Source organism: Crotalus tigris, unplaced genomic scaffold, assembly GCF_016545835.1.
Source record: "Crotalus tigris isolate CLP2741 ecotype Arizona unplaced genomic scaffold, ASM1654583v1 scf7180000017940.1788314, whole genome shotgun sequence".
NCBI classification, from domain to species: domain Eukaryota; kingdom Metazoa; phylum Chordata; class Lepidosauria; order Squamata; family Viperidae; genus Crotalus; species Crotalus tigris.
Genome location: NW_024096732.1, coordinates 995,631 through 1,018,478, shown reverse-complemented (window position 1 = coordinate 1,018,478; position 22,848 = coordinate 995,631). Strand labels below are relative to the sequence as shown.

The following is a 22,848-nucleotide window of genomic DNA, read 5'->3' as shown; positions in this document are numbered from 1 at the left end:
GCTTGCAATAGTGCCCATTCTGTCCCATTAGCTGGAGGAAGCACACTTTCCCAGGCGGAACGCGACCATAAAAACACGTTTATTGAGTATTTAAAAGTTTTGAAGGGGTGGCGGGGGGAATCATTTTAAACTAGCCTTTCGCGAGATGCATTTTAATTCCACTGTACTACAATCCCCATCGCTCGCCACCGAACACGGGGGTGTTCCCGTTGGTGGGCCTTCCTCAAGCCAGCAAAACCGAGTTTGGGATTAACTCTGGATCGGAGGAATGGAGAGAAAGGGAAAGAAAGGAGTTACAGTCATGGGAATCGGCACTCAGAAAGAACCCCCATTTAAGTAATCTCAGTACCAGGGTCTGATTAAAAAGAAAAAAAGCATTGTGGATTTTTTTTTATTATTATTATTTTTTGCTGCTGCTGTATTGATCAGCACATGCAGATCCTTTAATTAAGGTTGTCGGGTTGCTTTAGTGTGTAGAAAAAGCACTTTTATGCACAGCAATCTGCAGACCGCTTAAGCCAAGAGGTCCAATCTTGGAGACTTTAAGACCTGTGGACTTCAACTCCCAGAATTCCCCAGCCACCAAGGCTGGACACCCCTGGCTTAAACAAAATGCAGAATTCCCTTTCTCTCTTAACTTTTTATTAATTTTGCCCCCAACTCTTTTTTAGTGGCAGTGAGCTGGCTGCTGCCCCCCGAAAACCAGCCTCAAACCGGCCTCCGCCGTTCCCCTTCAGCAAACTAGACAACCCAGGATTATATAAATAGTGTGTGGATTGCATGCTGCAAATTGATTTTTTTTTTGTTCGTTAAAAAAAGAAATTCAATAGAAAAGTTACAGAGCTGTATCGGGCGTGTCCCCCAAGGCGCATGTGGTCCCTCCAGGCCCCAACTTAAATATTCACAGGTCTTAACCTACCGACCGATGTCTGAATCAAGCTCGGCTGGAGTAGATGGACTACGCCCACGGCCCGTTTCGCCCCCTCAGGCCTCTCCGCCCCCATCCGAATTAGCGGTGCTTGTGCCCCCCTCCCAAAAATTGCTTCCTGGTGCTTCCCAGGGTAGCATCCGGTCTAACGCTATGCGCCTGCGATATATAAATGGGGTTTTTGCTCGTGGATGGACTCGGCATGCAGCAGGATTGATCCAGCGCATTGGAAAAGGCCTCTGGGGTCTTCGGTGGTGGTCCCTGCCCGATGGCATCGATCCGTCCCGTAAAAAGGCGCCTGGCTACATCCCCAAAGATCTGCGCAGGTGTCTCCGTTCCAGCCTGCCGGGATACAGAACTGCGTAGTCAAATGCCGGAGACTTCGGCGCTCATTGTAGCTTTGTGCCCAGCTTACGCTGTCGGTTCCTATGAGAGAAGCAACGGGACGAGGGTCAAGGGTGTTGGGCCAAACCTCACCACCACTGGAGGCGCCTAGTTTTTAAGAAGAGACTGGACAACCCTTTGTCTGAAATGTTATAGGGTTTCCAGTCTGAGTAGGAGGCTGGACTAGGACCTGGGGGAGGCCCAGCTGGAGGCCCCTTTCGTGTCCCCAGCAGGAGCAAAGGACGAGAGCTCACCCCACCGCAGTAATTGGGTCTCGAACACAGGCCTGCTGACCTCCAACCAGGTGAGCGACCGTTCCAGGTGGTAAAAAGGACAGGAGAGAAGGAATGTTTCCAGACTTGCCTGTTTCTGTGAACGTAACCTTTCCGTGACTACCTCACAGGGCTGACGGCTGCTTACCTGGCTTCTGCTCTGCTGACTGTGTATTCGAACCATAAGATATTGGGGATGAGGCTGGTGTCTCGGATTAAGAAAAACTCGGATAACGGCCTTAAAGAGAAAAGGCAGGAAGGCAAGATAGGAAAGCAAGTGAAGCAAAATGTGGCCAAATCCTGTAAGTTCTTCTACTGAATCGGGCCAAAAATCAGTGCTAGAATTCAGGCTATTGTGACAAGCACCAACAGTTCATCAAGCTTTGTCATTCGAGGCTTGAAAGAAACATCCCACCAAAATCACATTTATGACAATGGCTTGAGTGACAACTGTTTAGTGAATGAATAGTTTCTGAAAATAAATCCTCTGATCTCAGCAAATTCCAGAGACGGTGTTCCAGACAAATAAGACCTGGTTTGGGGCCAGATTCTGATCATACCACCTCAAACTGCCTCCCTTTTGAAGGATTCCCTCTGGGAATGGCTCGGTCCAAGAAGAGGTTGGCAGGATCCAGCCAGAAATTGAATGTTCTGGCGTCCTCTGGAATATTCCCACCATTGCCTGGAATGCCCCACTGCTGAGTCAAATAACTTTGTACATTCCCACCATCTACATGGAGAGGCATTTTTAGTTTAGAAGAACTGCAGAGCAGGGAAAGACGGACTTACCATGCAGCTATCCTCGGGAACAAAGGCGTTAGGATTTCCTGCGTGAAGAGAAACCAAAGGGCAGCCATGAAGCTTCCCACAAACCCTCCGTAGACAACTTGACTCCAGGTGTGGTACAGTAAGTAAACCCTGCAGAGGGGGAAGAAAAAAGGGTTATCAAGAAGGAAGGATGCGAGGGAGCCATTTAGCTCTTTATCTCTCTCTGAAAAGACGAGCGTTCTCACCCAGAATCCCAGCCCTCCTTTTCCCTAGAACGTGCTACGAAGAGCAGCTTTTCCAAACTCGGACACTTTAAGATGGTGTGGACTTCAACTCTCAGAATTCACTGGCTGGGGCTGAATCCCCTGGCTGGGGAATTCTGGGAGTCCACAAACATTAAAATTTGTTTTCAAGGTTGCGATAGGCAGCCATCTGGGAGCAGAAAGGCACCATCACAAGGCCCCCACACACATACCTGCTGCACGAGACTAGGCAAGCCAAGGTTAAAAGGCAGAGGGACAACAGGTGTCTCCACAGCAAGTCCAGGAACCTGGCATTGTTGGTTTGGTGCATCCTGGGAGAGAGGAAACAAGCCTCTTAAAAAGTGGTTAAGAAACAGCGCATCCGAGCCCTGAAAAGTGGACGCCCAAAGCTAGACGTAGCTTTCCTCCATCTGTGCTTCTCCCAGGCAGATATACAGGCATGTTATGGCCCGTGATGGAGCTTGCCCAGCAGAGACACAATTCACGGCATTTATAAAATGGGTCACCCACATAACTGACCCAAAAAACTTTCCACCTCCAGATTGACAGCTCACCTTAAATAAAGGAAGAGGAATGAATAGACGGAGAAGAACCATATAAACTGAGAATGGCTGGAAGGCATGGCGTATTTCGAGTAGACCGACAGGTGGACTTCTGCGGAGACCGAAAGAAAGCAGTGGAAATCAATTCCATTTGTGGGAGGTCACACACATTTGCTCCCAGTCTGACCTCAATGTGGCTTCTAGCAGACACCATAGAATATAGAATCCTAGGGCTGGAGGGAGCCTGGAGGTCTTCTAGTCCAAACCCCTGCTCAAGCAGGAGACTCTAGACCACTCCAGACAAACAGCTGTCCAGTCTCTTCTTAAAAACCTCCAGTGATGGAGCATCCAAAACTTCTTGTGGCACGCCATTCCACTGATGAATTGTTCTCATTGTTCCTTATATGTTTTAGCCTCCAGCCCCCTCATCATCTTTGTTGCTCTTCTCTGCCCTCTTTCCAGAGTCTCTGCATCTTTTCTGCATTGTGGTGACCACAATCACGAGACCACGTTACCTGCATTCACCTGTTGGTGAGTGTGCAACTGGTACTCTACCTGGGCAAGGCCTCTGTTCCTGGACAATGTTCTTGATTAACCAATTTACACCTTCATTGAAACACAGCCCTCCCAAGAAAGAGATCTACAAAAGAGATTTCAAAACCAGATCAACCGTATGCAAGAGAGCCGTTATCATTCAACGTAGTGTTTATGGGCCCAATTTTATCTATTTCAGTCCAGCAGACTTACCGTGTGTAGCTCTCTCTTGAAAACAATGAGGGTGATGAAGCCTACGATGATGAAGATGGGACTCAGGCTAAGGTAGGCGAGAAGATGGCCGGTGAAGTCACCTGGAGGGAGACAGCGAGAAATCAGAGTGTGGAATCGAAAGGAACTTGCATCCCGTTGGAAGGGCTGATAGCAACAACGCTTCTCCAAGACTCATGGATTTTTAGAGGAGGAGATGTGCAGGTCGGGGTTGAACTGTGGGGCCCTTGCTGCTTTCTGAGTTTGGCGGTTTCCTTGCAGATGTTTCATGACCCAACTAGGTAACCTCATCAGTGTTAGAAGGAAGTGGAGTTTATGGAGAAAGAGGACGATGACTGTGGGGTCCTTGGTGCTCTCTGAGCTTGGTGGTTTTTTTGCAGACGTTTCATGACTCAGCTAGGCAACAACATCAGTGCTAAAAGGGAGCTAGTTTCTGCATATTGCTACCTTCCAACATTGATGAGGTTACCTAGTTGGGTCATGCAATGTCTGCAAGAAAACAACTAACCTCAGAGACCATCAAGGGCCCCATAGTCCTTCTCCCCCCCCTTCTCCCCGAACCCCACTCCCTTCTAGCACTGAATTTCTGTTGCTAAGTCACACACATCACTTCTTTTCGGCACGGTTGTAACTTTGAATGCTCACTAAACAAACGGTTGGAACTACCTGCCCTTGCAAACTCTTTGTCTTGAGAAAACCAACAGAAAGGGAAGAATTCATATCCATCCCCTCTCCGATCGGGTACCAGCTTCCACCAGGTTTGGAAGATCACAGAGTACCATTTTTATTCTCCTAGTTTTAAACTACGACATGCAAACCGATGCACAGATAAAGATGTGAACAGTAACTTCCCTTTACGTGTGGGAAGATTCAAAGGCGGGCAAAAGGGCAGCTCCCCCCTAAAACCAGTTTGAAAAGTGAGGTTTACCGCAGGAGCTTTGCCTCACACGAAGCGAAGCGCGTCAATGAATGGAAAACAAACCACATCCTTCTCCCAGCCACCACCGCCGTTTCCTCTCAGATGTCAGCTTTGGCAGATGCTTCGGAGGTGATAATTTCAACCGCTTGGTCAAAACGGTCTCGGTCTCAGTCTCCGTCTTTAAGTGTCAGTACAGGTAATCCTCGACTTACAACTGTTCATTTAAGGACAGTCTGAAGTTACAACAGAGCTGAAAAAGTGACTTGGAACCACGCTTAAGCCCCAAACCTCTGTCGCTAGGAGAGGCATTTGCTGAGCTTTGCCCCATTTTACGACCTTTCTTGCCACACTTAAGTAAATCCCTGCAGCTGTTAAATGAGCCACACGGTTATTAAGTGAATCCATCTTCCCCCCATTGATTTTGCTTGTCGGAAGGTTGCAAAAGGAGATCACGTGACCTCGGGACACTGCGGCCATCCTGAGTCAGTGGCCAAGCATCTGAATTTTGATCAGGTGACCCCGGGAAGGCTGCAACGGTCGTAGGTGTGAAAAAGGGTCATTTTTCCAGTGTTGTTGTTAACTTTGCACAGTCACTAAAAAACAGTTGTAAGTCAAGGACCACTTATAGGTTTTCTCAGTAAGATAAGAAAAACTTTATTGTCACTTATTTTAAAGTAAGATAATGTGAATAAAGTTAAATAAATGAGATTCAGCTGTCCTGGCTTTAAACTATGGATCTCGGAGTATTACATATGCTAAGTGGGCTTCAGAAAAGGTAGGGAGTGATTTATGAAGCTTTTGGCCCAGCTTCCTGGAGAATTACAGTCCACCTCCCTTTAATTCCAGAAAATTAATTATGATACAGCCCCCTAGGAGTAAATCAACCGCAGGGCAGCTTCCGTCAAGTTGACAGCTGAATTTATCCATCCCTGCAGGGAACCTTTGCAGCAAACCAGCAAAAAGAGAAGGTAGAATTTAAGATTTGGATATTTTTGCTTGTTTCATGCCAAGGTTATGAATAGCCAGCGCTCCTCAATCTGGTAAATGAGCTTTCAGCTTGCAGAAAGCAGATGAATAGGAACAGAAAGTCCAACTTGTTAGTTTTCCCCATCAAAACAAAACTGCTGGCAACAGCTGGTTTGAGGAATGACGACATTTCCAATTACTTAGTGAAACATCCAGCTAATGCATCCTCAAACATATCCTACATCAACGTGCGAATTTAGCCAGAATCTGCTACACATGGCTTCCAGCTAGCTATGAAATGCACGCTGTGCAAGGATGTCTAAATCTTCCTTTAAAGGGGCTAAAGAGCTGCAAAAGCAAACACGTGTAGCCAAAATTGCAAGAAACTGGAATCGGGCAGCGTGTTGGCAAATAAGCAGTGGATCACTACTATGCTTTACACTGAGACTTGCACCAAGAGCCCCACAGTCCTTCCTCTCCTCCCCCTCCTCTCCACAAACCCACTACCTTCTAGCACTGATATTATTTAGTTTGGGTCATGAAAAGTCTGCAAGAAAACAACCAAGCTTGGAGAATATCAAGGACCCCTCAAATCTGCTTTTGTTTCAAGGCCTGCCAGACAGGCTGGTTGGGAGGCCCTTAAAAACTCCGGACATCCACTCAAAACTAGGAGACCCACTAATGTTACTTGAGACAAACACACACACAATGGGTGACAGCCTGCAGGCATTAAGCAGCCCAGCATCATTCAGGAAACAGGAGAGGAGGCCGCTGAACATCAGAGGAGATAAATAATACATGTGCTTTATTGCCACAATGCGCCTATCATGCACAGTGCTGAGTGCCTAGAAAGGAAAAACCCGAAGGATGCCAAGACGTAGCTCTGCTCGGAAGCACCACACCCTGTTACGAGAAACCCTCGCTCTGCTCCCAGAGGCCAAGGGCTGATTTGGGGAGCTGGCCGAGAAAAACGTGCTCTGCACTGCCTCAGAGGCTAATCCTGCTGTGAGATGCAAAAACAGACCAGTTTGGGCGTGTTTATGCCTCAGATTACAGGTAATCCTCGACTTACAATTGAGCCAGAATTTCCATTGTTAAGTGAGACATTTCTTAAGTGAGCCTTGCTCCATTTTACGACCTTTCTTGCCACAGCTGTTAAGTGAATCACTGCGGTGTTTTAACCACACGGTTGTTAAGTGAATCTGGCTTCCACATTGAGTTTGTCAGAAGGTCGCAAAAGGGGATCACACGACCCTGGGACACTGCGACCGTCATAAATAGAAGTCAGTTGCCAAGCACCCGAATTTTGATCACGTGACCAGGGGATACTGCAACGGTCATAAATGTGAAAAATGGTCATAAGTCACTTTTTTCAGTGCTGTTGTAACTTCGAACAGTCACTAAACAATTGATTGTAAGTCGAGAACTGCCTGCATTATATTTGAAAGTCGTTCTGTTTCCATCCATCTTTGACTGTGTTGTGACTTCTCCAAAACGGTTAATATCTCAAGGAAGGGGAAAGGAGATAATTTTTGTTTAACTGACTTGAGGGACCAAAGCTTCAGTTATATAAACCAGGGTGCAAGGGATTAGAGTCCCCCCTACCCCCTCCTTCTGCCACTTTGCACTAAAGTTGGCCTCCTCTCAAATAAAGCTTAAAGATAAATTGAGAAAAAAGCCGACAAGGCTGGCTGTGTTGTAACTCCCCTGCAACCCCGGTCCCATTTCAGACTTTGTGCTGCTACTGATAAGATAAAGCATGAAGCAAACAAACCTGAATTCAACATTGCAACACCAGATACGGCTTAATGAAGGCATTAAAACAATCGGGAATTCCAAAAGAAAGAGAAGTGTGCTTTGTCACAGGCACAAAGACAGGAACGTTAGTGATAATCGAATCTATGTAAAATATGCCAGGTTGGGCAACGGTTTAGGAGTCACATTTATTCATCAGAGATGATCAGAGCAAGCGCCTGGCCTACATTGATAAGTTGTATCAGTGAACTGAACCTTGGTTTACTCAGTTCATTCAAATGATCTGATTCCAGTGACAAACTATTAAGCACAAGTATCCATGGAGTTTCTCAATCCTCCCATTCATGGTTGTCCCAAAGACGCTTTTCTCTCTGAACTGAAGATGTTTCAGCCCAGAATTTACTGTCTGGCACAGCACATTAGGTGAGCAAAGTTGCTGCGTTTTGGGAAATCAGCTTGAGGGCTGTGCAAAGCCAGCTTGCACGTTTTGGCAAAGGAAACAGCTTATCCACTTTTGAGTCCTGGAGGAACTCTTGCTTTTTTATTTAAAATGTTCAAATAGCTGCCCATCTTATAACCAACTCTGGGCGGCTCCCAATAGGAAGCCAAAACAGCATGAAAGCCATTCATTAAAATTGTCAAACGGAACCTATTTAAAATAAACGTTGTAGTATAAGGAAGGAAGCACCTCCTTGCTTGGAAACTTGCAACGCTGTTTCCAGGACAAAGGGAGGGGTCTCCATCGTGTTCATCCATGGCTGGGGGGCAAGGGTCCTTGCACCGTTTGGCAGCATAAATTGCAAAGTGTGCAAAACTGGGGTACCTGATGCAATAAAGTGCTTTGTCCGGGGGAGGGGGGGCACAGCCCTGGCTTAATCAAGCCCACCCTCACAGCTGAGGGATAAGAGGAGAAGACGGCTTGCAAAAGACCCGTGAAGCAATTGCAATGGAGGGGGAAGAAAAGAACCCCCCCGCCCCAATTTCTAGGCTGTGTACTATCAAGGCAAAGCCCAAGAGGTACCGCGCATGCGCACTACAGCAAAAGCGGCTCCCTATCTGCTAGCAGCAGCGTCGCCGCCCCAATACGCATGCGCGCCCATCCGCCGCTCATCAATGGCTCACTATTTGGCAGTTCCCGCCTCACGTCCCTCAGGCCTGGCTAAAGCTAAAAGCTACCAGCGAAGACGAAAGCGCGCTTTTTACCTGCTGGATACTCGACGTGAGTGAGAGACACCGAATTCCACGGAACAGGGATCGAGCACTCTCCGACTGCGGCCATCTTACCCGGATACCGGGCCGGGCGGCCACAGCCAATCGGCCGGCACACACGGGGCGGGGCGGCCAGTGGGCGTGCCTGTGTGGCCCGCTCGACCAATCTGATAGCTCGCCAGGTGAAGCCTCCAACCAATCCTCGAATACTACCACACCCCCGCGGCTTGGCCTTCCCTTGGAATCAAGCAGCCAATCACAGAGTCCGGTCCATGGCCGAGCCCAGGTATATGAGAAAGCCAATGGCAGGAGAAGTGAGGCGAGCGGCCACCGAGGATTGGTTGGCTCTCCACGCCAACTGAGAAGTTGCTCCGCTGGTCCGCCCCTCCTCGCTGCCTCTTCTCCTGCCTCCTCGCGCGCTCCCGTTCACAGCCAATCAGATCTTTGGGAGTGGATGGCGGGCTGAGGAGCGATTGAATGGGAGCGCGGTGCATTGTGGGGCTGGGCTCAGCCCCTATGACTCAGGGCTATGATGGCCAGATGGTGGCCTGCGGTGTGCTCAGCCATGCTTTATTCTAGATTGTTGAATAAATCACAGCTAGCTAGGCTGAAAGAAACTGCTAAGCCCTGTTTACAAACAACAGACCCCTTAGGGCACTGCTTCCTAACTTTTGCAACTTTATCACTTAAATTCCCAGAATTCCTTAGTATGAAAGGCTGGCAGGGGAATTCTGGGAGTTAACCCATACATCTGGAAATTGCCAAGATTGGGAGACCCCACCTTATGGTCTACATAATCCTACACTGAATAAACCACAATTCACACTCCCATTGAGCCACTGACAACAGCTTGCAAGCTATACTGATTATGTTCACGCAAGGTACTGAATTGCTGTTTGCATAACTTTAATAAATTGGGAATAACATGAATAAATCATCACATTCGATAAATACGCCCTGAATGAAATGAAATAAGATCTGCATTAAATGCTAGCTGGGGTATAAAGGCGGAATATATATCAATAATAAAGTAAGTCTTATCTGACTGACTCATCTTTGCCAATTTGAACAGGAGAAAGCCTCGGCCACCCTTTGTGTCTTCTCCATCTGGTGTGAATTCATTAAAAAAATGTGTTCAGACATGAAACAAACATGAGATTTTAGAGCCAGACATATTTCAAAGCTTTGCAATAACCTAATAACAGGTTAGCAAGTGGGTTAGAGAAACCTCTGTTCTTGTAAAGATTAGTTTTTGTGTGCGTTCACATAGCACAAAGACTTCAAGGATTTGTAACAGAGAAGAAAATTCATTTTCCTTGCTTCTTCTTTCTCTCTTCCGGGCACCATCTGCACGAGATCAATTCCCCGGAGATAGTAAATACAATTAGCAGGCAAAAGCCAAGCCAAGCCAGAATGGAGCAGAAGAAAACAAGATGCAGAAACAATAAAAGCAAATTACATTGGGTGGTTTAGCTATCGTATTATTGACCGCAACTCCTAAGGAAATTAGAAAAGTTGAATAAACATTTTTTTTTAATTTTGCTGAACTAGAGGTCAATCAGTCCAGTAAGTATACAAATGGAGAAACGCAAGAAGTCTCTTTAGAAAATCTAAGTAAGAATTTCATCACCAGCAACCAGCAGAGACCAGGCACAGAATAAAATAAAATGGAGAAATTCTGTGTAATGAGATTTGCCCGGCTGTGTTGCACAAATCCAGCCAGTTGTTGTTTGATCCACTACAAGTAGTTCTCAACTTACAACCATTCATTTAGTGAACACTTGAAGTTACAATGGCACTGAAAAAAGTGACTTATGAGTACTTTTCACACTTACATTGCAGCATTAAGCAAATCTCCATCACTTCCATTAAATTGAAAGAGGGGAAAAGGAAAACACTCCAGACCACTTAATAATAAAGGAAATATTTATTTGATTTTTTTTTTCAGTGCCAAAAGTTCTAATAGGATACAAAAGTTTTAATTGCAAAGGGGATTGAGAGGCATAAGCACATCGATCACGGACGGGGGGGGGAAATAAAGTTCAAGCAAACCAAAATAATGAGGCACAAAAATTACATTCAATTCCTTCCACATTTTCAGGCAATATTCCCCAAAATGGGTTTCCTCCTCTTTTAACAAGTGTGGACTTCAATTCCAGGAATTCTCCAGCCAGCAAAGCTGATTACGGAATTCTGGGAGTTGAAGTCCACAGATCTTAAAAGTAGCCAAGGGTGAAAAAACACTGCTTTAGATGTCGATTAACTACCGTATATAATTTCCAGAATATTGCTCTTCTCCCTCCACCTCACATCCCATGGACACAGGATGTTCAAGATTTAGCAATATCCAAAGATCACAATCTCCCCACCATCCTTTGATTTGCAGGCAGAAAAGTCCACTTTTCCCAGGCTGAAAATGTCCAAATCTGTAGGAAAAGGTAGCCATGATGGTTGGGATCAAAAAAATGTGAAGGTCAGTGGTCAATTGTCATACCAAGTGAGCAAAAACGACTTGGGCACAAGAAGCTGTTGGAGTTTTGTGTTCCAATTCCCTCATTTCTGGGAGAAGAAGGTGCCTTCAGATTGAAAGAGAAAATTCCCAGTTTTTGGAATATGACCATGAAGATGTCGGAGAGAAAAATAAAAAAGGAAGTTTGTCTCATCTATGAAAGTGGATAAGCTCTCAAGCTAATTGGGATTTTAGAGTAAAGCATTTCTTGCAAGGCTTCACTAAAACATTTGATCCTTTCCAGAGGACCCAGTGAGATCTGGCCTTCCCTCCTTCCTCCCTCCCTCATTGCCATCTCTTTTCTTCCTTCCATTTCTTCTTTCATTTCTTCTTTCCTTTGTTTCTTCTTTCCTTCCTTCCTTCCTTCTCCATCCATCTCTTTCAGGGGTTCTTCCATCCGAGTCCACCATATGTGCAAGAATCTTTAATGTTATTATTAAATATATTAATTATTAAAAGTTTGACTTTACAGCGTTTTTCAACCTTGCCAACGTGAAGGTCAGCATGCTTTAAGATACGTGAATTTCAGTTCCCAGAATTCTCCAGCCAGCATGCTGATTGGAGCATTCTGGGAGTTGAAGTCCACCCACCTTCAAGTGGCCAAGGTTGAAGAATGCTGACAAGACACACAATAAAATAAATTCATTTAAAAAAAAATTAAAACCGAATTTTCCAAATCAAGTGATCAAAAGGTCCATAGAGCTCAACCAGGTCTCTCCCCACTTGTCTTTCTTTTCGGCCATCACATTTCATAGGGGAAAAAAGTGTCCTTGTGCACTAATCTCAAAACAGGAATATCCGACAGGACTCGGCCACAATTTATGCAAGTATTAAATAACTCGAAACAGGTAGGGCTGGTTGGCAAAAACTTCCCATCTGGATGATGCTGGAAACATCTCGGCCATTAAATAATCTCTAAATTAGTGTTTTTCAATCTAGTGATTTTAAGATGGGTGGACTTCAACTCCCATAATTCCCCAACCAGAATTGAAGTCCACCTCTCTTAAAAGTTGCCAAGGTCTTCGGTCTTTTTCGCTGCCTTCGGTCTTCGGCTTCCGAAATAGGGAGGCCGGTTGCCTTGAAAAAGGAGAAAACAAACCCATTTATAAGCCCCAAACGGTCTTCTCCGATCAAGCAAGCTTAGTTGACGCTATCGAAGGAAACACTGTCATTTCCCAGAGTTCCATTGACCTCTGGGATAGTCTCCACGCCTAAGTAGCCGAGCAGGATGTCACTGCGACGCCGTGACAGCTGAAGGATGTCTTCGGCTAACAAGGACACCGTTGTGTACCTTACAATGTCCAGGTCAAACATGTCCTTCAGATATTGCATAATCTGATGCTGGAGAAAGAGAGAGAGGATTATAGGCAGTCCCCGTCTTACGACCACAATTTGAGCCCCAGATTTCTGTTGCTAAGTGAGACATTTGTTAAGTGGGCTTTGCCCTATTTTATGACCTTCCTTAAAAAAACCACTGCAGTTCTTAAGTTAGCAACATGGCTATGAAGTGAAATGAGCTTTGATTGTCCGAAGTTCTTAAAAGGGGATCACGTGACCTGGGGAGACTGCGACCGTCATAAATGTGAATCAGTTGTCAAGCATCTGAATATAAATCTCGTGACCCTGGGGATGCTGCAATGGTCATGTGAAAAACGGTCATCAGTCTGTCACTTTGGTCACTAAATGAACTGTTGTTAAATCCGAGACTCCCTGCATAGGCTCTGACATTCTATGTTGGATAGTTTGTTTACCTGCCCGGCACTCACAATTTGGGGACAACAACTGTTATTCCTGCTGGATGCTAAAGAACAGTCACTCTGTAAGGGAAAATATCCGAAGCCTTGAATATACAACAGGCACTTCATCCTGCCGATCTCCTGACTATATCACATATTAAAGAGAGAGAAAAAGGAATAGATGCCAAGAGCCATTTAACAACAAAAATCACATAAGGGTTTGTTTTTCTCTTTTTAAGTGACTGCATATCCTTTGCCCACTCTTCCGGATTTTTTTTTTTTAAAGAGCATTTACCTTGAAAAAGCTGCAGACTTCAAAAAGCTGCTGTTTGGGCCCCAGGAAGCCAAAAGCCAGGACTGGGCTGACGTGCTCCGATACGGAGTAAAAATGAGATATAAAACCATCCGGAACCTGAAACCGAAGCGGAAGTTGAGAAGACGGAACGGTTGTCACTTGCAAACCACACATCACACACAAAAACCGCATGCTCTTTGCCAGGAAAGAGCGCTATAAAAACACAGAAACCAAGAATATAAATTCTTGGAAAATCCACTGGGGTGTATAAGAGGAGTGTTTAAGATGTGTGGATTAACTAGCCGACAAACTGCCACCTGAAGAGGGCTAGAAAACCCCTCCAAATAATTTTAGCAGATCCTGCAAGGAGTAGACCAGATGACCACTAAGGTCCCCTGCCATTCTTTCATCAAATCCCCACTGCAAAGAGGTTTGTAAGGAGAGAAAAAATGGGATCCGGATCGGGTCGTTCTCACGTACCATCAGAAGCCGCCTCTTCGCCTTCAGAACTGACCAGCAGGCGGTTGCAAGAGCCTAAAATGAGAGACAAAGTCAGGTAACCCTGCTTGGTTAGTTTTCCCCTCGTTGGAACGTTCCAGAAGACCGGAAAGTATGAGGTCCTCCCTAAAACCTAACCCTCCTTGGTTTCTGTGCCTAAACCAGGTTGGCCTGAGGCTATCAGCTGCTCTGCCTCCATGACTCCGAAGAGCCTGTTCCTCTCCGGACCCCCCCACCCCACCCCCAGAAACGCACCGTCTCCTTGAAGCTGTCGGAGAGCCAACGGTTGCGCAGGATGGCCACAACAGAGGAAGGCGGATTCTCCAGGTCTTCTAAAGCATCCAAGAGGATGAAGTCCAAGGCAACATCAAAGAAATTCATGCAGACCACCTGAGAGATGGACAAAAAAGAAACAATCTATGTCTATTCACCCAAATCATAGCAAACTTCCCTAATTCTGCCGGTTTCAGTTTTATTAATCATATTGGTATTGTCCCCCCCCCTCCCCTAATTGGAGGGGGGACTGGATTAAGGTAGGGCAAATAGATCAGTGAGAAACTTGATCCCAAAGCTGAAAACCTGGATGGAGGCAAAGATCTGCCCGTGAAGGTTTGAAACGGACAAAGATTTCTTATTAAGTCAATTTTTTATAAGAAGCCCAACACTCACCCCTCGGCCTTCCAGTTCCTTCTGTGTGGTTGGCCAAGTCTCCTGTCTCAGCGTGTAGAGCAGCATCTCCTTGTAGCTTTCAAGGAAACCCTTTGTGTTCTGGAAGAGCAGAAATCAGAGGAAAACAGCCCAAAACCAGTCAGGTGAAACCAGCCTTGCTTGTTGCTTCTCAATCAGTTCCATGAGGTCTAGAGGTTTCCTCAGATCTAGTTTGCTTAGTTAACCCTGATCTCACAGAGACACCCCCGCCCAATGGGGCTTATGTTTGGGGCAGGTCCTCAGAAGATCTTTGGTAGACCACTAGAAGATCTCAAGATGTTATTGTGAAAGCAGTTGTCACATTACACTGAGCAAACCCTGTGGTAGATTGTCTACCATTGTCTTCTCCCCCCCCCCCCCAGCACAATCACAGAACCCTTTCATGGCTGGTCCTTACCTTTTCAGCCTTGGTCATCAGCCCCATCACCATGCGTTTGCCCACCTCCCCAAAAAATGTCTGATTGTTCTCCACCAGCAGCAGTTCCTGTGAAGAGATCAGCCTTTGGAAACCACGGTTCCTTGGATGGGAGTTGAAGTTCAGCACGGAGGTCCACTGTGGCTTGTCAATCAAGCCAATTCTTTCTGGACCAGACACAGCAGTAAAGCCAACTTCCTTCCACCCCCAAATTCCCATTCCTCAGATTCAAGGACTCCAGAAAGAACAGACATCAGGGTAGAGTTGGCCCAAGCCTTGAGGGACAACTAGCTTCAAGGGAGAACCAGCTTCAAGGTCTCCAGAGAAGACCAGCTTCAAGAGATGATGAAGTTTCACAGTCTCCAGGCACCCACCTGAAAAGCTTGCCTGATGCAGTGAAGCTTTGCCAGAAAATCATCATCGCTGTAGCACTCCAAAAGCTCTGTGCTGGAAGAGGAGAAAGTTAGGCGGTGGGGTGAGAGGACAGAGAACATCTAGGTCAGTTTTCCCACCCTGATGCCCTCTCAAATTTGAGATTACAAATTCTGAAAGATGAAAGCCTGGGAATCTCAGATGCACCACAGACTCCTGGAACAGGAAACCAGCTAATACCCGGGGTTGCCCTTAACCAAAGGCTACAATTGGCCAGGACGACTGTTCATCCTGCAATCTAGTCTTGAGAGCCTTTATCATCATATCTCAGAATTATATCTCAGGACTTCAATTCCCAGAATTCTCTATGAGCTCAATCAAGAACCAGGAACTTTGAGAACTGTGATTTGAGCATTCTCCAAACATCTCAGGATTTCAACTCCCAGAATTCTCTACCTACAGAACCAAGAGCTAGCAACTCTGATCTTGGTACATTTGGAAGTATCTAGCTAAAGAAAGTTGTGTTGGCAACATTCAGTTTGGGATAAGGAGTAAGCATAAGGAACAAGCTAAAACCTCTCCATGAAGATCTAAAGGTCCATCAGACCCATAATGACCTTGAGGCCACCATGGGAAGATAAATATCCTGAGGCCTGCCTACCCCGAGCTCACCGAAAGGTCCTGCACAAAACCAACCCATCCTTCACCAGCCGCAACGCTTCTTCGTAGGCAACAGCTGGCTTAGAAGGCTGGAATGGCATCTTCTCAATTTCCAGGGAGTCAAAGATCTGGGAGAAAAGCAGAAACCACAAAAGGATTTCTTAAACATTAGAGGTACCCAAGAGGCTCATCGAAGACACACCACAATTACAGACCGAGCAGAAACAGTTTATCATTTGTAGCCTTGAGTACTACACAGACGTTTTGTGTGGGACAGCCCTAGGAGACTGCTCTGGGTCATGTGATCCCTTTTGCAACTTTCCGACAAGCAAATCAATGGAGAAGCCAGATTCATTTAACAACCCTGTTACTTCACTTAACAAATGTGGACTCAATTGTGGTCGTAGGTTGAGGATTTACCTGTAGAATGAATAAATAAACAAGGGCAAAGCACTGTGCAGGGTTCAAATTACCTCCGCGGCTGAGAAAAAGGATTCCTCGGAGGTCACACTATCTGCCTCCTCATCTTGCTGGCGCCTTAGAGACTGCTCAGTCAGTGGGAACATCAGAGTCTGCTCTGAGGAAGAGGAAGAGAAACATTTTAGAGGCGTAGTGGTGGTTTGTTTGGATCACAGGCAGCATAAAACCGGGAACAAAACAGCCCTTCTGAAACACAAATCAACGTTTTAGAAACCATCTCGGAACAATAAAATACGGTGAAAATAAAACTGTTAACGTACAATGACGACGTCAGGGTTAAAACCTGGGCGAGACCTATACAATCAGTCAGTCTGACCATGGTTTGGAGAGGTCTTGAGTTAGGACAAGCCCAGTTTCTCCCAGAATTAGCAAACCGGCTCTGCTCACCTAAATCAAGCAACAGGTTGTCGGTCGACAGAGAGGACCCAAACTCCTCCTGCAGGTTATACGCCCGGTACAGGAGCAGTTCCAGCTTGTCTGCAAATTCTTTTTTCTGAGATTCCTGGTTCAAAAAGACAAACACGGCTGCACTCGACATAAAATGAGGATCAGGGTCATAAAACGAGGATCAGGTTCCGAAGAACCAGAATTCCGAATTGGGTTCTTAAACCTCTGTTGATGTAGCTTTACAACAAAGCAGAATTTGCTCATTCCTGAATAGTTTACCCAGCCAGTCGGCCGGGAAATCACCCCGAAAATAAGCCAAGGTCTGTCCGTTGCCCAAAACAACTTGGCGCGTGTGTCCATGAAGTCCCCTCAAAGGGGGTTCTGGGTTTTACCAGATATGGGGCACCGGAGGGACTGTACCTCACAGAGGTCTTCAGGCAGCAGCAGATCCTCCTCCCTGGGGACGACCCAAGAGGCCGAGAGGCTGGGGGGGTCCCTCTGACGGACGGTCAAGGCCTGCTCCCACTTCTGCAGGGCCTCTTCAAACAGCTCCATGCCTGCCAAGGAAGAGAGACCCCCAGATGACCAGCAACAACCAGATTTGAGCCTCCTCTTGGCAACCTGCATCCCACTAAGCTGATGCCTGCTAGGCTGGGGATTCTGGGAGTTGAAGCTTCCCCCTTGCTGGCTGGGGGATTCTGGGAACTGAAGTCAACGCATCTTGTTGTTTTAGTTCTTTTAATATTGCAGGCCAGCCAAAGTCAACCTTGTGGTGAGATGGGTGGCAAACAAAATTTAATAAATAAAGGAGTTAAAAATTAACCTTCTATGTTCCCTGCAGACTGAATTAACACAGTATGCTAAGTTTCAAGCTGTGTTCACAGGCTACAACGAACGTCTGATGACATTTTAGGGTCACATGCTATGATCAGCAAACTAAGGCGGCTCCGTAAACCCTCATCACACGGCTGATGGGAAAGGGGGCTGCCCAAATGCCACCAAGGAGCGTTGAGTGCACGGACCCGACTCAGGAAACCAATCTCAGCTGAGAGAAAGGTGTGGTGCTAATTTGCACAGCAACCTCTTTTTACCTTGAAAATAAAGGTTTTCCGCACTGCAGTCGCCAGCAGCGCCTGGATCTTCTCCCCCCAAAGGGGCTTCCCAGGGAGCTGCAGAAGCTGGGGTGGGGCTGGGGGAGTTGACAACCGCCATCTAGAATGAAAACCAGACAAATCCCAGAGAAACAAAAGCTGTAAAACTTTGAACGGTCACTAAACGAAGTAAGTTGAGGACAACCTGTAGCAACTGCTTCCCCACCCACCCACCCTGGGGGCCTGAAGGGCCCCTCCCAGAGCATCTCTTACAGAGGCCAGGCTGTGCGAAGAGCTGGAATGCTTGCTGGGCTCCAAGGAGGAGATCCCGCTCAGCGTGTCGTTGCTCTTGCTGCCGGGACTCTGCAGCCGACGGCCGGAATAACCTGAAATTAGAGGGGAAAATGCAAGTAAACAAGGGGAAAAAAAAAAAAAAGAACAAGTTTCTGTTGCACAGCACCCAAAGTTAGTCGGTGTTGCGAAGGATCTAAATAGAATAAATTAAATACTTCGCTTTTCAACTATGCTTTGATAAAATGTAATTGCCTAACTGGGGGGCAGACGTCCGAACTTCGAATCTGAGTTATAAGTAGCTTTTTTCGCATCTGTTGTAAATTCAAACTGTCGCTAAGCAACCGGTCATAAGTTGAGAACTGTTCAAGCTAGTAAAACAGTCATGTTTGATGTCATAATGTGAAATCACTACCCCGATGTATGCAGACTCCTGTATAAAGCCATGCTTTTATTTTCTCTTTCTGTTTGACCCATTTTAATCACCCTGATGATTAAACAAAGCTACAGATTCTGGGCTGCAAACAGAATAAAAAAGACCGTTTTAATTAGCGAATGCTGAGGCCCCAATAAAACTTGCATTCACCTCTTAAGCAGCCCATAACAGCTCCGTCTACATCCCGCAGTAGAGAGCAAGACCCCTAGTTTTATTCTTATTATCACCGGATGTAGGCAGTTCTATTCCTACTTTAGGCATGAAAGCCGGCTGGGCGACCTTGGGCCAATCACCAGGAGACGGCGAGTTCTAGTCCCGCCTTAGCTATGAAGGCCAATTGGGTAATTTTGGACCATTCAGTCTCCCTCAGTTGGACCCACCTCACAGGGCTGTTGTTCTGGGGAAAATAGGAAGGAACATTAGGCATGTCTGCCACCTTGAGTTATTTAATAAAGGTTGAATATAAATGAATAAAAAAGAAGAAATGAATTTATCCATCAAAAAAGCAACCTTCGATCACCCTCACCTTTTTTCACCGAGGGGACCCGGCGGGTGGGCAAGATGGGCACCGGAACCACCCCAGGCTTGGCGCTGGACTTCTCTGGGGTGATTCGTTTCTTCCGCCGTCGCCGCTTCAACTGGTGGGCCGTCAAGGCCAAAGCTACCGTCCCGAGAGCCGTGGCAAAGAGCACCTTCCGGAGGCCGGGAGTGATCCTCAGCGCGGAAAAGGCCGACTTCGATAGCAGAAGGAAGCAAAACAACACAACTTTACCATCTGGGCAAAGGGAAGCTTTTGCAGTCCCCTTCAACAGAAAGAGGTCAGAGAAGAGCAACAAAGATGATTAAGGGACTGGAGGCTAAAACATATGAGGAACGGTTGCTAAAACTGGGTATGTCTAGTTTAATGAAGAGAAGGACGAGGGGGGACATGATAGCAGTATTCCAATATCTCAGGGGCTGCCATAAAGAAGAGGGAATCAAGCTATTTTCCAAAGCACCTGAAGGCAGGACAAGAAGCCACGGATGGAAGCTAATCAAGGAGAGAAGCAACCTAGAACTAAGGAGAAACTTCCTGACAGTGAGAAGAATTAACCAATGGAACAACCTGCCTCCAGAAGCAGTAAATGCTCCAACACTGGAGGCTTTTAAGAAGAGACTGGACAGCCATTTGTCCGAAATGATATAGGGTTTCCTGCCTGAGCAGGGGGTTGGACTAGATGACCTCCAAGGTCCCTTCCAACTTTACTACTATTACTATTACTAACAGACTAACTCCAAGCGGAACAGCATCCCTCTGGACTTATATATGACGTGCAGAATCACGCGAGGTCACTTAAACAAGCCAACATAATGCGCTTCAGCTGTAAATTGTTGCTAAGAATCTCTGCTCGCCCTCAATGTTTTCTTTCGTTTACCTGCCCAAACGTGGTGTAAAGGAACACGGGGATCTCTGCTATGGTCATAGCCAAGGCCTGGATAATGGACATGCCCTCCGTCCTCTGAAATGCCATGTTGGGAAAGTGCTCGGGTTGTGCAAACAGGCGTCGCAAACGAGGTGGTGCTGGTCCCACGGCAGTCCAGCGTCAGGCAAGATCCAACCATCGGCCTTCAGAAGTGCATCTATTTCCTGAAGCAGAGGCAAAAAAAAAAAAAGGTTGGGAAAATGGTGGAAAACTCGGAGAGAACCAGCCAAAAAACGGCAAAATCAACAACGATGGACCAGGTTAATTTTTAAAGTTCAGGACAAACCCTGGTGGATGAAGATTTAGATACGTTTCACAGCAAGTCCAGAAGACAGCCAGCAGGGTTTACGGTTGCATGATGGATCAATCTCATGACAGGTTGCCCTCAACTTATGACAAGCTTGCCCATCACGGTCCTAAGTTGCAGCCATCGTAAATCAGGTCAACCGTGAGCAACCCAGTTTATTTTATGTATTTCTTTACTTGCATCCTGCCTTTATTTTTTTTTACAAATAACTCAAGGGGACAAACATATCTGACACTCCTTCCTCGTCCTGAAAAATGTGCAAAATGTCTCAATTCTCACAGAATCAGTTTGGCCCATTGCAACAATTCCCCATTGCTCAGAAGGTGGTGTTTTACAGGCAACACTGATAGAAACATTTTGAACACAATTAGCCTTGGCTTTTGAGAAAGTTTCTGGTGTACTCCCCGATTAAAATGTCTCCTCCAGCCAGTCTCTGCAGAGCTCCTAACTAATTACAAGCTGAGCATAATTTTTGGCAACTCCTTCTGAAAAACATATATGGAAAAGACTCGCTTAGATCACATAACCTAATATAATCTTAGATAACTTCAAACCTATATAATTAATATAAGAACACTATTCTTGTAATGGTGTTTTAATATGCTATCACTGCATCCCTTAATTGCAAAATTATTACTCTGTATTGGGGGAAGCTTCGTTTTTTTTCCCAATTGTTAAAGTGAAGCTTGGTGTGTAACAAAGTTTTCGATGCAAAACTGCCAATCAAAACATCAAAATTATTCGGTTAGGATTTTTTCCTCCAGAATATTTTTCTTTAGGGTTTTTTTTCCCCTCCTGGCTGGGAAGCTCGAGCAAACTGATGAGCTTAAGAGACCTGCCACATGCAGTTCGAAGATACACTGCCTCTGCCTGTGGAAGCTCTCCTTGAACCCCATGCTCTCCATAAACAGTGTCAGTAATTCGGGATTGCAATAACTGCCTTGCCCCTTATTACAGATCAATTTTTAGACCTGGCCTTTTGCAAATACCCCACGTCCAGACGCTTCTTCTCCATGCACCGCCAAGGCCATTTAATTTCTGTTAATTTCTCCAAACCTCCCCCCTCCCTTCACCTTGGAAAACCAGGCTTCAAGCATCCAACCTATACAGAAATGGCATTCCAGGTAGACTGTTCCTGAACCTGGGGGCTCCACTCTACCGTTTCCCAGGCTAGGAAAGGCATTTTTTCTCCCCCTCAGAGACGAACCTGGTTTCCATGCACTGAGCTCGGCTTGTGCTGGTGCTGCGTCCTGCGTGGGTTTTGCACATCATTCACTTTGCTATCCTGTCACCCGCCTGTCAGTAAACCCGCTGGGCGTGCTTAAATTATTAAGCAGTTGTCACTATCCAAGGCGCCTGTTTGGGAGAGATCCACTTTCCCAGCCCCGGCAGAAAGCCGGCTATGCAAAATTATAATCATCATCATCATCTTAAAATATTGTCCCCCCCCCAACCCATAATGGAACAGTCCGCCGCCCGTCTCACCTAAGCCAGATAGCCAATACCATTCTCTTAATCGAGGGGAGCTCTCACCATAACGCTCCGCTCGCCATGGCTGCAGAAGGACAGCGTCTCCTTCCCGGTTCGATCGCAGCCGCGCAGACTACCCTGTCTAATCTCCGCCTAGCGAGGGAAATTGCAGACTGGCAGCCATCTCAACCAATTGAAACGGCAGCCCGTCCGAGAGCGGACCAATAGTTACCCTTTTGTCGCTTAACTTACCGCAAAAGAATCTAGAGCTAGGTTGAACCACCAAAGCCGCGTCCTTGTTTCCCAATGGGAAAGGAGGCGTGCTTCCGAGCTGATTGGCTCCTGCGCGACGTAGAAGGGGAGGGGAGGGGCTCTTCTTAAAGGAGCATTGCCTTCTGCACTTGGCTAGAGGCTAGGCGGGGAATGAAATAAAAAGAGGGACTAGAAACACGCAGCGCGTCTCAGCTCTTCTCTTTTCCGTCCATATTTGAATGAGAATTTATATTCTGTTTTGAACACTAATAATTGTAATTTAAATTAGAACAGGAATAAAAGGTTTTATCTCTGGCTTCCTACAATAGAAACCATACCCGATAAACTGATTTATTATTACATTTGTAAGAGACACAACCCTGGAATCTGAAAGCGGTGACAATACATTAAACCTGGCTTTAGCTGATGAATCTAAATCTATCTCTAGGCAAGAGTGCCAAGCAGGTTCCCAGGCCCCGCTTCCTTTGCAGCCAGAGGGTGACCCTAATCATCCTGGTTGCGGAGAAGAACGATGATAAGGGGGCCGGAGGCTAAAATGTATAAAGAACGGGTGCAGGAACTGGGCATGTCTAGGCTGATGAAAAGAAGGACTAGGGGTGCACGAGAGCAGTCTTCCAATATTTGAGGGGCTGCCACAAAGAAGATGCTTCTCCAAAGCATCTAACGGAAGACAAGAAACAATGGAT

General features: G+C 46.3%; 2 protein-coding genes across 6 annotated transcripts; both read right to left on the bottom strand.

Annotated features, from left to right (window-relative positions):
* Window positions 1–60: 60 nt before the first annotated feature.
* DOLPP1 (dolichyldiphosphatase 1) lies at window positions 61–8,918 on the bottom strand. The gene is made up of 8 exons (XM_039345115.1): window positions 8,766–8,918; window positions 3,905–4,005; window positions 3,713–3,797; window positions 3,170–3,269; window positions 2,828–2,926; window positions 2,374–2,502; window positions 1,733–1,822; window positions 61–1,354 (listed from the first exon to the last, which is right to left on the bottom strand). The coding sequence occupies exons 1-8, from the start codon at window positions 8,839–8,841 to the stop codon at window positions 1,318–1,320; spliced, it is 717 nt and encodes a 238-aa protein (XP_039201049.1). The 5' UTR covers window positions 8,842–8,918; the 3' UTR covers window positions 61–1,317.
* Window positions 8,919–10,679: 1,761 nt separating this feature from the next.
* On the bottom strand, window positions 10,680–22,040 carry MIGA2 (mitoguardin 2). 5 transcript variants are annotated; one of them, XM_039345113.1, is made up of 17 exons: window positions 21,905–22,033; window positions 20,065–20,276; window positions 19,176–19,383; window positions 18,196–18,308; window positions 17,923–18,043; window positions 17,252–17,388; window positions 16,832–16,946; window positions 16,438–16,541; window positions 15,977–16,092; window positions 15,307–15,379; window positions 14,915–15,001; window positions 14,479–14,577; window positions 14,065–14,199; window positions 13,792–13,845; window positions 13,312–13,428; window positions 13,047–13,161; window positions 12,486–12,621 (listed from the first exon to the last, which is right to left on the bottom strand). In XM_039345113.1, exons 2-16 carry the CDS (start codon window positions 20,158–20,160, stop codon window positions 13,093–13,095), a joined length of 1,644 nt encoding a protein of 547 aa, XP_039201047.1. In that variant the 5' UTR covers window positions 20,161–20,276; window positions 21,905–22,033; the 3' UTR covers window positions 12,486–12,621; window positions 13,047–13,092. The 5 variants fall into 5 exon arrangements, with proteins under 5 accessions (XP_039201043.1, XP_039201042.1, XP_039201044.1 ...); XM_039345109.1 differs by lacking the exon at window positions 13,047–13,161 and having other exon boundaries at window positions 10,680–12,621; window positions 21,953–22,040; XM_039345108.1 differs by lacking the exon at window positions 13,047–13,161 and having other exon boundaries at window positions 10,680–12,621.
* Window positions 22,041–22,848: the final 808 nt, after the last annotated feature.